This window comes from Varroa jacobsoni, unplaced genomic scaffold (genome assembly GCF_002532875.2).
Source record: "Varroa jacobsoni isolate VJ856 unplaced genomic scaffold, vjacob_1.0 scaffold_480, whole genome shotgun sequence".
NCBI lineage: Eukaryota > Metazoa > Arthropoda > Arachnida > Mesostigmata > Varroidae > Varroa > Varroa jacobsoni.
In genome coordinates, this window is record NW_019213382.1 from 39,122 (window position 1) to 51,753 (window position 12,632).

The 12,632-nt window shown below is 42.8% G+C and overlaps 2 protein-coding genes across 10 annotated transcripts in view; one reads left to right on the forward strand and one right to left on the reverse strand.

Annotated features, from left to right (window-relative positions):
• LOC111260807 (metabotropic glutamate receptor 5) overlaps positions 1–12,632 on the reverse strand; it is a gene marked incomplete at its 5' end in the record, with an annotated part of 161,967 nt that overhangs the window by 38,474 nt on the left and 110,861 nt on the right.
• LOC111260808 (clavesin-2) overlaps positions 1–12,632 on the forward strand; it is a 33,170-nt gene that overhangs the window by 3,486 nt on the left and 17,052 nt on the right. For 7 of the 9 annotated variants that reach the window (XM_022833828.2, XM_022833829.2, XM_022833833.2 and 4 more), the window contains 2 exons: positions 1,538–1,655; positions 1,860–1,940. In XM_022833828.2, coding sequence (XP_022689563.1) covers positions 1,538–1,655; positions 1,860–1,940 — 199 coding nt within the window. Of the gene's footprint in view, positions 1–5; positions 1,077–1,537; positions 1,656–1,859; positions 1,941–6,256; positions 7,260–12,632 lie in introns of those variants that run through there. The other 2 variants (XM_022833838.2, XM_022833834.2) reach the window with 2 other exon arrangements.

Here is a 12,632-nt window from a genome sequence, read left to right on the forward strand (position 1 = left end):
TTATTTTGACAGCATTAATTACTGTCTCAGAACTCGACTCTGCTGGTTTACATTATACAGATATTGTGCTTCTACAGAGACCACCGCTCATTGACTAAACGATTAGTTTTATATATATACGCCGGTATAGAAGTCTCAATCAGTTGCGCCATTTAGGCGAACGGCATTTAAATTTTCACGGCACTTAACAATCTGAGTAGATAAGTTACACCAGTCAATCCGATATAATCGATGGGGTAGGGTTAAGGGGTCTGTAGACGACAATCATTATAGGGTAGCGCTTGCTACCCTATAATGATTGTCGTCTACAGACGCTACCCAGTTATATGCGTGTGTATCTTTGTCATAGAACTAGGTTTTGGTGCCAGATACAGCAGGTGCATGCTATCAAACTAAAAGCCAGTCACCATCAGGTGACCAGGACTCTCCAGTTTATGTAAAATTTTATTTATATAAAATGTCGAAGGCTCGCGCCTGTAGTTGAAGATTGCCCCTCCCCCCTCCTGTGGCGCGCACATTTAATATATCTAGTGTGGATACCGACAGAAAAGATATTTTTTTTTTGTTTTACGTCCGGCATTTAAGCCTTTAGGCATTACTTGAAACGAGATGACTGCATAAGAGATACGCTAGCGTCTGTAGAGAACGTTTTTCGAAATGCTAGCCTCTTTGCTTTGAGTAAACGGAACGCTGAATAAAACGTGTATTACTAGGGACGAATAGCTGCAGTTGACTGTTCAGTTATCGATAGAGTAAGTTGGCCAGCTATTGCTGTACGACCGCAGGGGGGAAGTTGTTCATTGAAGGAAGCATAGGCGACAGTAAAGGCAACGGCCTCTGACGCGAAAATCGTAGCTGGCAGCTACGGCCTGCCGAAACAGCCCCAAGGGACAGTGGCGCTCTGCTTCATTATAAGTACAGCATGACAAGCAAGATGTCACACGTAGCAGGGAAAAGCTGCGAGGCCACAGAGAAGAACATGACATGAAGGGACACGCAACGCTGCCATTGCTGTTTCCTGTTACTCAGCAGCGCGGACTCTGTCATGGGAGGAGACACGCACATCGCGATCCAAAGTAAGAAGGTACACTAGCATACGAAGAGGGTGTACATGTGCGTGTGTTACACCAGCCACGGACACGCGCGAGCCGACCATAGCATACATATGGCAACACGGAGTGTAGTCTTTTTATGGGCTTTGCTAGTACTATGGCCGTCTCGGAACGGAAAAAAAAACAGGACAAATAGGCTGTCTAAGAAGCTTCTGCGTTTCGTCCTCATTTCAAAGGCGAACGTGCTACTAAAACAGTGGCCACGCTTCGCTCATGAACGTGTGCACCAATATTTTATCAGAGAAATAATCGAGGAATAACAATGATTGAAACCAATCACTGATATTGTTCGTGCATGCCTTGACGGCTTGCTCAGCTGTGTAACTCATTTCTTCACAGAGAAATTGCTAATATTTAAAATGTATTTTTTTAGAATAAGACGTAACAGTTAATGACATGCCTTTACATTACCATTTAAATATCAGGAAAGTGTTTATTGCACGCGTGGGCCACTGGAACGCTGATAGCGGATTCACGTTGAAAGACACATATGTTCCTGATATATTCCTTCTGGAGCAAGCCTTGGATGACGATGAATCTCAGGTTAGTTACGAACTCAATATACGTTTATTATCTAATGCAGAGGTCTGTATCCTGCATAGCAGAACCATGCGGGTGAAGGGCTTGAACGTTCACAGAGCGCTATAAATCATATCTGCGTAGCTAAAGGAGGGTACCTAACATCTAAGTCCAGCCACCTATAACTCTCATTTCATTAGCGTAATGAACTGTCTGTGAAAATTTTAGGTACGCGGACTTGTGGCAATCGTTGACATGGCCGGCTTTTCGTTTTGGCATATGCGCCAACTCAGCTTCAGTCATATAAAGGTAAAGATTTTCTTTACTTGTTTCGTACTTAGATACGTTTTTTGTTCTGCTAGAAAACCTGGTGAACTTCGCTTATTTTTCCACGTAGCACAAAAGTAAACGTCTTTTATGTAGGATCGAGATGGCGCTGTACAATTGCAGCTATTTAGAAGGCTACGGGTCCGTCCTGTTCACTTACCGACACATGTAAGCTTCTAGCTAGTTTCCCAGATTTTGGTTATCCTAGTTGGACGCCTGCTAGCATATAGGAAGCGGGACGTTTCAGGATCTGGGGTCAATCAATTGGGGTCTGTCATATTGTGGAATAGCCGTTTGCTATATAAGTTATACAATACGATAGTGTTTTTCTAATTTTTCTTTATATGATTTCCTTGTTACCTGCTCCTCTGCACACACTAAATTTGAGCCTTTATACTCCTTAAAATGCGTTCTACGCAACCTAGCGCATATCATCGTATCCTGTCGCTCGTTGTTCGTGTACAGAACCTTCACAGTTCAATCACACTTTCTTTCGTTCCGTGTTTATCAGTTGCTATGTTAATAATGCGGTCTGGAGTGATTTAGTCGAGTCGTATTAGCTCTCCATATGTGCTTTTTCGCGTAGATGCAAAAACAGCTCCTATTTTTCAACTAGTGACACTCATAGCACTCAGCTTAACCTATACGTATACGCCTGAGTCATATAGCCTGCACAACACTTAATTATTTGAGTTGTTTCTTAGACGGCTCCGTAATTGGAATTGCCAGCAAGCATTACACTAGACTGTTTAGTAGATAAAAGTCAAATGATCAGATGGATAAAATCGCTTAGATATATCCCATGTCCGGTATCGGTGTTGGGCATTCCACTATAGGACTGGCTCAGTGATGTGCGACTACGCTGGGATTCGAACCTAGACCACAACGTTGGCAAGCAAATATGTTACATCGGCGAGAAGTGTTTACTAAGCTCAACCGATTAAAGCAAACTTATATTTGTTTAATATCTTTTTTTTACTAACACAAGCTTGAACAGAAGTAAACGAAATCGCAAACAGAAGTAACGTAAGCCATCGAAATAAAGATTCATTGCGGTGCAAACACAGTGGGGCACAATATAATAAACATTGTCAGCGTAGCTAAGCGGTAATAGTCTGCCGCCAGCCGGACAACCAGAATACGCTGTTGTTTGTAGCAAAGATTATCTTTATACATTTCACAATGGAATCTATAAAAATTATCCAGTTCAGTCTACCGGTAAAACCACCTATTTGTTTAAGCTTGACAAAAGTACCTAAAAATGTTGTTGCGGGAAATCGTTGCGAGACATAAATGATAACAATACCCACATTGCATAGTAAGATATCGTTTTCTGCGTCCTGCCATTGTTAGCTGGTATTAGAACAACAAAGAACGAATACGAGTCACTCTGCGCATGATCTGAAGACGGCTGTACACAGCTTTAAGGAGCCGATCATTTTACTATCCCACTGATCGAATAAATATCCAAATTTCTGAACTAGTTCTGATATCTACAAGCGTTAGCGGAAAAACCTAGACTTAAACAGCAAATGATTAGGCATTCTCTTGTTATTAGGTTACCAAAAATTTCTAAAAAGTTTCTTTGGCAACTCCGCTTCCCGTGCAATTATTTTCCACTCATGAACCAAACCACAGATCTCTATATTGCAGCGATTACTTTATATCGAAGATTCAAAGATTCTCTGCACCATTACATCAACAAACTCTGACTAACCCGATAATAAACTCATTTACTTGTTGTTTGCTTGCCAGTGAAGTCTACAAAAGAAAGAGACTCCCAGGAGCTGCGGCTGGGTCAGAGAGAATAAAGGGAACCGCAATTAAATATACTTAATTTCGTTACATTGACAGAGCTTTAATACGTTCTGTGGACGTCTCTTATCTTAATTGAGGACACCCTAGCGCGGTGTTTAGACCTAAAGCTGAGCGCCACTCGCCCCTGGATGGCTGGCTCTATCGGCAGAGGCGAACGCTCCGTTATCGCGTCAGCTGTCGCGTCATACGTAAGTGGGCCCAACTCTCTCCCTTCTCGCCTCTTACACCCCCACTTCTTGTGAGTGGGGGTGTAAGATTCTACACCTTCTGTTTGCTCGTGTTTTGTTGCCCCCTTTTGCCCGCCCTTTCTATCTCGCGCGCCCCAATTCTCCAAGACACGCTGTGACTGCATGTCTGCAGGGAACTTACGATGAAATTACCTTGATGATATCAGACTGTTCATTAGTGATGCGCAGTTCGCCATAGTGTACTCGAGAAGCTCTGGCAGGGGTAAGCTCCAAGCCGTCACGAGCTGCCATGCAGTGCAGTGTTTAAATGACAGCGGTAGCAGCATCGGTGGAAAGAGCAGCAGACATAACCGCGGCGATAGTCCGAATTGCATCGATAGAAGCGGTAGTAACGGCAACAAGACATTCCGAATGGCTGAATTGAGTTGCCAGGACTGACTTTTTCTACACACGCAGCATCGAATAGTGAAGGTGCCGATACGAACGTTTACTTCGCCAGCTGCTGCTTCTCGCAATATAACGCCTCCAAGTGCGGATCGTACGGGTCGGGCATACCCCATGTACCGCCTTCTATCGATTTCCACTATGAACTTTTGCTGTCAAGCGACAGAAACCTGCTCTGTCAGCAAATCCTGCCAGCTTCTTCCGAAGACCTTTGTGCTCTAGATTTAGGTCTACTTTCGCTTAGCCAATCATCATTCTTCCACGAGTAGCTCAGAGCGGACTACCCGGGGACGGAGGTGGCCGCGGCAGCTAGGCTGTAAGCGTGAGCTATTGCGGTTTTGTTCACATGTAATGACATGAAGAGGTGTATATAGAAATCTGTAAATGTCTTCTGTCGTAGCTGTGCAGGATAATTGACAATAGTTTATTGTCTGAATTCAGTCTAAAAGCTAACGATTCTGTTCCGGAGTAGATACGCAACACTCTTGTACAACATTACCGGAATGCACTGGGAGGATTACCTCATTATGTCCTGTGGTTTCTATGGTCTCAGTAACGTCAGTCGGGCAGTCGTAACTTTCACTGTTGTTGTCTCAATGACATCACCTTATAGGAGCATCAGTATACAGTCAACGTCGTGTAAAGGTGTAATAGATTTAAGTGTCGTTTCGAAAAGCAAATTTGTCACTTCATCAGTAGCTCGTAGAGACTAATCTTTCAAAGTTCAGCATGTCGTTTGGAACTTAGAGACCCTCACTTTGTTTTTAATGAGCGATCGGAGAATTTTTTAGAAAATATTGCCACCGACAAACCGGCTTCAGGAGTACGAGATTTCGCCGGAGCAGAGCGTGACTATGGATCGCGTAGTGAAGATAAGCTTCGATTGACTGTAATAGTGCAGGCATCGAAACTACTTAGTAGAGTCCGATTCTTCCATTTAGACACGACAAAAAATACTGCATCGTGTAGATTGAGTTTTGGTCACGTGACAGTTGCGCCGATTCGAAGCTCGAGAACGAAAAGTTCTCGGAAAACTATGCAAGCAACCGCCTTATCCAATCCAACGCATGCCTATAAATAATATAGTATATATTATATTATACATATTTTATAGTAGCTTATATAATATAGTAAAACAAATAAATGTTCTTATATATAATTCGAATGTAAAGAACACTTACTGGTAAATTTTTAAATGCAATAGTTTACACTAAAGCTTTCAAATAAATGTAGACGTATAGAAAGTAGCTACAAAAACCCTATAGATTTATTGCCCTATTGGGAAGGCATCTAAGCGTTTCCGAAAGCCATATATTGTGGTCGTAGTAGCTGACTGCAATGGGCTTATACCAACTTCTTACTTTTGTAACTTCTTACTTATAACTCTAGTACTGATACAGGTTGGCTTCGTTGAGTTGTGCTATTTTTTTTTTGTCTGTAAGACGCCTATATATACAACTTTTATCTAATGTTATTATCATATATTCTTCATTCAACGGCAACGTATTATGTGGTATAACATTATGTAACACCAGCAATAATACATGTAGATTAAATGTATGTAATTAAATGTAGTCTGTCGATTTCATCAGTACTAATTCTGGTCTTTAACGAATTTCCGGGGGCTTCCTGGCCGAGAGGAAATTGGAGAGAGGGTTAATCGTATTACATATAATAAACACGATCCAATGCTTTCGTCATACTGATGTGTAAGAGAGAAGGGAACCCGGCCTGTCGGTCATATCCGACAGCTCGCGCTTGTTTAACCGAGCGCGTGTAATAAAGAAATCATCAGAATCCTCGATTGCGATCACTACTCTCATGTTAGCAGCGGTAGCACAGGTGATCTGTTGAGTCCAATGAAATTTTTTCTCGGAAGATTTGCTCGTCCGTGACTCAGAGACATCTCCTGATCGACATCTGTCACAACGAGTGGTCAGACGCCAGAAAACGTTCAACACAGCTGGTCACAGTAGAGCGAGACCTGATCCGGCAGTCTGTAAAGGTGCGGCGGAGTTTTGTGACGTACACAAGCGATCATCACTGTTAATGCTTCGGTAGTAAAAACGGTAGCGGCAGGAACAGGAGCAGTTGCCCAGTGAGAGGTTGTCTATTGCGGCGGGCCGCTCGTTACCGTTTGTGCTCTCGAACGCCTCTAGCAGGTGTCACCGGGCATTTGGCATATGAAGCACGACGCTCGCATATTCTGTTGATGTCCTGTCTTCTGTGGCGTTTGGCCTACGCACGTGTGTAGTCCGTGACGGCCGCACGACACTTAATGAGCTACTTTCGACTAGCAGCAACAGAGAAGATGACTACTTCAGGCTGGGAAATTCGTGCCCGACAACATCTTGGCGAAACTGCCGAAATCAGAGAACGAGCTCTGGCCAGCTTTCGCAAGCTGCTTGCCGATGAGCTTGGGCGAAAGCCACCGATCAGGATTCGAAAGGACGATGAATACTTCCTGCGTTACTTGCGCTACAGTAAATTTGATGTACCTCGTGCGGTGAAATGTTTTATCAACTTCTATTCGCTCTGGGGTCACTATCCCGACAAGATTTGGCCATTAAACAAGGCACCGTCCGACTGGAAATTCTACTGGAGTAAGATGTTGAGCGGTGTGTTGTCACGACGAAATTTTGACGGGACTACCGTAATGATCTATCGTAAAGGACTATGGAAGCCGGGCTCCGATGGTTTGGTGTGCGCGGATGCTCTTGCGGCATTGTTTTGGTTTCTCGAGCTGCTGCTCGACGACCCCGCGGTGCAGGTTGATGGATTTACTCTAATCATGGACGGGCGGGGATTCAGTTGGACGTTTCTGCCTCATCTCGATCTCAGCACTATTAAGGTGTGTCAAACTGTCCAATCTCTTTTTTCATGCGATAAACCTAGCATAATGCCTAAAATCCATGAAGGCATATTAAGGTGTGCTTCGATGCCAAATGAGGTGTCATTGTATTTTATCTATAACAGAATACAATGATAAGATAGCGGCCTGCTATGTGTTACATAAACCAACGTGAATCTGAATGGGCCCTCTTGCGCAATATTTTATCAGTCGGACTAAATCGATTTAGGGAACGTTATCACGTTTATCGAGACACACGGTCATGTTATCAGTAGTTCAGTAAACGAATGGCTATTTTTGCTCGACGCAACGTTGCGCGTATTTTTTTCGCTAATACTTTCGGCTGGATAGTGGCGTTCCGTCGTTTATTTTCCGTCTGTTTGGCTTAGCTATGTGTTCTGGTCGTATTTTTAGCATCGTTGACAGCTCTACCTACTCGGAGAGGGCAAATCTGTGAGCGCAATTGTGAACAGTTATAATGCAACGAAGATCAAATTGATAAAAAAATAGCCCAGGATTCTTGTCGCCCCGATATGAACATACTACTACCCCGATACTACTGGAACATTTTGAGGGGTTCAGTTGACTCGCTACTGATAATTCGTTTTCTTAAACGTTTAATTGTTGTAATTTCCTGCTTAATGTTATTACATTTAAAGCATAGCATATGGAACGCGCAATTTTGTTTCTGGTACGACCTATGAGCATGCAGCGTACGATGGGCTCGCGTGTTTTTTTTTTCTTGTTTATTTTGATGAGGAAAAAAGCTTTCTTTCGGGAAAGACTTGTCCAGACATGAGGTTCTTCTAGACTCTACGTAGGCATAAGACTTATGTGCAATGGCAACCGCTGTGACGATTACATCTGCTCTTTGGTAAATTATACAGGATGAGTTATCTTCAATCAAGAATAGCATTAATTGAAATGTTCTCGCAATTTTTCTGACCCTTGGCATAATCAGCAAAAGCTTCAACGGCATTTCATGCAGGATTTTTTTCTCTGAGGACGCTGTTCAAAGGACAAAAATCATAGAGGTTGTGTGACCACTAGTGACAGAGGTCAATAAGCCGTCGAAAATAGTAGACCCCAACCTGAAACACAAAGAGCAACTTGGCGCATGACCCTGTATGCATCCCTGTTTGTTGATTGGTTCTGCCTATACTGATTGCTTGATAACAATTTATCGGGCTAGAAAAAGCTGAAGTTGTCAACCACAATACACACCCCGGACAGTTGATACTATCTATCCAGTATACGTTTATATAAACATATGTATGTGGGACAAAAATATCTCGACAGTGTAAGAAAGCTTACTTGAGTTACATCCGTTTAATATATACGTTTACTGAGTATAGATAAAAATCTGTCCAATTACTTTTCCAAATAATCAAAAAGCTTCTAATCCTCGACTATAAGTAATTATAAAATTATCCTTTGTCTATTGCGGTACCGAGACTGACTATTGATACCGTAAATATACATTTGCAGTATCCGTAACTTACTATTCTCTATTATAATCTACTATATAGGTTATATTAATATTCTTTCAAAAATTACATAAATAGCTTGCAAACATCTTTACATTAGCGCACCAATTAGCGACGCAATTCTCGCTGGATCGCCTTAGAACCTTACCCTCTCAATAAAACTGGCCTTGCTCTCCGGCAGGTCACATTTGGGTGTGACACAAAAGTATATATGTGCTCTGTTTATATATATATATATATATATATATTTTTTTTTTTGTTTTATGCAACGTCTATGATGTGGACCAGGGTACAGGTAAAACGGATAGGTCGTTGAATAAACGGGTTCTGGCACCCGCTGACTGTCGGCGCATATAGGTAGGTGATCGTGCAATCATCACAGGTTCCTGTCTCACTTTCCTTATAATCAATGGTTGTTAACTTCCGTGCGTTCTAGTAAATGCCGGTCATAACAAAATATACATATACATATAATTGCCCCCTTGTCGATAAGGTCGCTGAGCCTGTCTGATACTTCTTATAGCGATTATGTTAGACTCGTTCACATCAGACATGGGGGCTATTACTGCTCATTCGAGATGTCACGCCAAGCACGTGAGGGTGGTAAGGACCGGGCATGTGGGTAAGCCTAGAGATGTTTTAAATACAGTTTTGTAACAAGATATTGGCCGTGAGGTGGAATGATGAATCTCAACTCCCCTAGAACTCTGCAAAATCCGTGTCCCCTAATTGTATTATTGGTCAATTTTCTCTTCTGGCTGATTAACAAGCAATTAGGTTATCATCGAATGCCAACCATTAAACGGTCGACTTTGTTACTGTATATATTGCACATAGTACCGGTACTTAAGTACAATTAATGTCAAATGATTGTGTTACGTCGTCCTACTCAACTTCAATTAACGAAACGTGATAACGCCAGGATCAGAAAAGCTCGCTCGACCAAGCACTTGTTAGTGCTACGAGACACTTCCGCCAACTTGTCCTAATTTTCCTAAGGAGCTCTGCTCGTTTGCCTGATTAACAAAATCGATTGATCGTTATACGTGACATGACATAGCAACGCGACAAATTTTACTACGTGAGGTTGCGTGACCTCAGAATCACCGGCGTTTCTCTCAGCCAGGCCAGCCTCTGCGATCCGTCGAAATGCACCGGCTGCTGTCTAGCTGCAGCAAACGTAGACTAATCCGTTACGTAATATTACGCTGAATGTAACACGAAGTAATGGCTGACCAATTGGCATAATGTATTATGAGCTATTGATAATTTGTTGATCGTTAGTGGCATGTTCTGTCTCTGGACAGTTGGACATTTGGCACATCATTATGACAACCATATAATGGAAGCCGCTACAAAGATCATGTAAATAAATATTTTTTATAAACACACAACAAACTAATTGCTAGCAGACTGTCATAAGCGCTTCTCCACACCCATAGATCCGCTTTCCGCCTTTTCCTTCCTTACAAATTTTTAGTTAGGTAAGGCCTATTATTTATTATGTTAACAATCGCTTTAGGACGCATTTGTTGATGTCCAAGTATTGTTCTAATCAACGAACGATTCGAAAAGATTAATGAGAAATGCTTTAAAATAGACCCGCAAAAATGTCACCTGAATTACCCCACATTGCTTTTTTCATCACTCTTATTTTCTTCCCAACTCAAGCTGTTGCGGTCAGTGTGGCGTTTGTGACTGTGTGTGCCAGTCATTACCGTTTGTTCCGGAACACGTATGAGCCGCAATGTTATGTTATTGAGATTTAATGACTCTGGCAACAATAGGTACACTGTAAGAAGATATTAAAGAAATTACTCCTTGTGATGACCTGCAACCCGTTACGTCGCATATTATACTTCTCTACCCACCCCACCGTTTGCTTTTGTTGCCATTACCAAACGTCTCCGCTGCTTTCGCTTTGGGCATGGTCCTCACACAGGCATCTAAACGATCCTTTCTTACATTCGCATGATGCCTTTGACTTTAACACATTTCCCTGAGCTTGTTTAGTGTGTCGAATTATTATCGGTGCTACGCGCCTTGCGTTCGGAAACTGCCAGTGCTCCAATGACTGTCCACTCTTCCATGTTGCAGCACTCGGTGCGAGCAGAAGGACAACAACAACAAGCCGTAATTTCGAACGGTACGCGTCATTCATGAGTGAAGGGGAATGGTTGCCATAGTGAGTAGAGGAGCGTCGGAGTTAAAACAACAAGATTAGTGAACGTGACGGTTTCGGTGGAGTAAAAATCTGGAAAATTAGTTTGGGGGACCACAGGAACTGATGAGGAACTGGGGCCAATAGGAGAAGGAAAGCGCCGATGCACACGTCACGAGTGTTGGCAACGGTCGTGAACGACAACTTTTGCAGCGATAAACAGCGGTGACAGTGATGGTGACGGGCAAAAGGGAAGAAGGCTGGGGTTGCCTCAATTTGAAGTAGGAAGAAGAAGGCCTTCAGCCGCTTCTGCCTTTCAAGTTTTTTTTTGGTTGATTGGCGTGTAGTGTCCAGGACCATCCACTTCTAATAGGATTCAACCGATGGAAAAGGTGGCCGTGGTCGCCGTCGTCCCTTGCCCCAACTCACAGTTAAGGTCTGCCGCAATGTTTGGGCAGCAGCAGTGGCCAACATCGTCGACTTGCGCCGTCGAGATATGAAAAGAAAGCTGACGAAGCGTAGCACGGAGTGTAGGCAGGAAGACAGGCGGCCTTGACGGTCGGCCGACAGATAGGCGGGTCCTGACTGCGGCTTCTGGTCGATTTTTGTAGTAACGAAAAAACTATGACGGCCAAACTTGGATAGGCGGTTAAACACACGTGGGTGTAGAGCCCGCAGTGAGGTAGACTGCTATATTTTGCTGAGATTTAGTAGCAAATACCTTAACGGTGGAAGTGTCTATACGCGGACTGTTACAATTGGAGAGCCCTGTAGAAGAGCCAGCCCGTTTCCGGAACGGTAATAGTATTTAGAAGGCATAATACAATAGAGTATAATTGAATAATGTTTTCGCTCACGGCTCGCCATACCGACTAATGTAGAAAAATAGGCAATGCTGCACGGATAACAGAAAGAAACAATAGGGACTAGAAATCTTGTGGGGTGCGCACTAGGCAAGTGTCTCATGAAACTGTATATAATATATATGTACTCATATTCATCATTCGGTAATGGTACCAGTGTGACCTGCTACAGATAAACATGTAAGATGTTTTTGAGTGTATACACAGCTACGTGATAGCCACAAGCTAGCAGAATTCGTCTGTGGCTCGAAAAGTGTCTATTCGGATAGCCTGTGAGTTTTTGACATAGTTATTCTCCATTTTAGCGTATCCTGCTTCTTTGCTCGTCGATTCGTGACTCCTGTTTACTTGTTGGTACATTTTCAAGGTGCGCGTTCTTTGGATAAAGGTTATATGGGTACCAATAACGTATAAGCGACCAAGGCCGCCGCTGTGACCAGACGTTTTCCACTGCAGTCTGCGCTAAAAATAGGTTGCTATCTTCTCCTATCGATGTGTCTTAGCGCGCGCAAAAAGTCTCTTAGCGAGCACTAGATATGAATCCAATCTGCTTGGAACTTTGAAATGTCAACAACTGGCTTTGTTAGCCTAAGTAATGTGTGGGTCGAACGCATCTTCACTGCTTTCCCTAACAGTCACACATCGATTTGCAGTAGTTACACGTTGGGAGCAAAGCGACATCTGAGATCTGAGGTAAACATAATTTTCATTCTTTATACAGAAAAGGCGATGAAAATTCTAGTCTAGCTAAGAACGCTAGTATAAATTCAATGATTCGGAACTCTGATTGACAATAAGTGACCACGGGATTCACTGAAATCGTAAGGTTAAATTTTGTAATAGAGGTTTCTATTTAGGTATA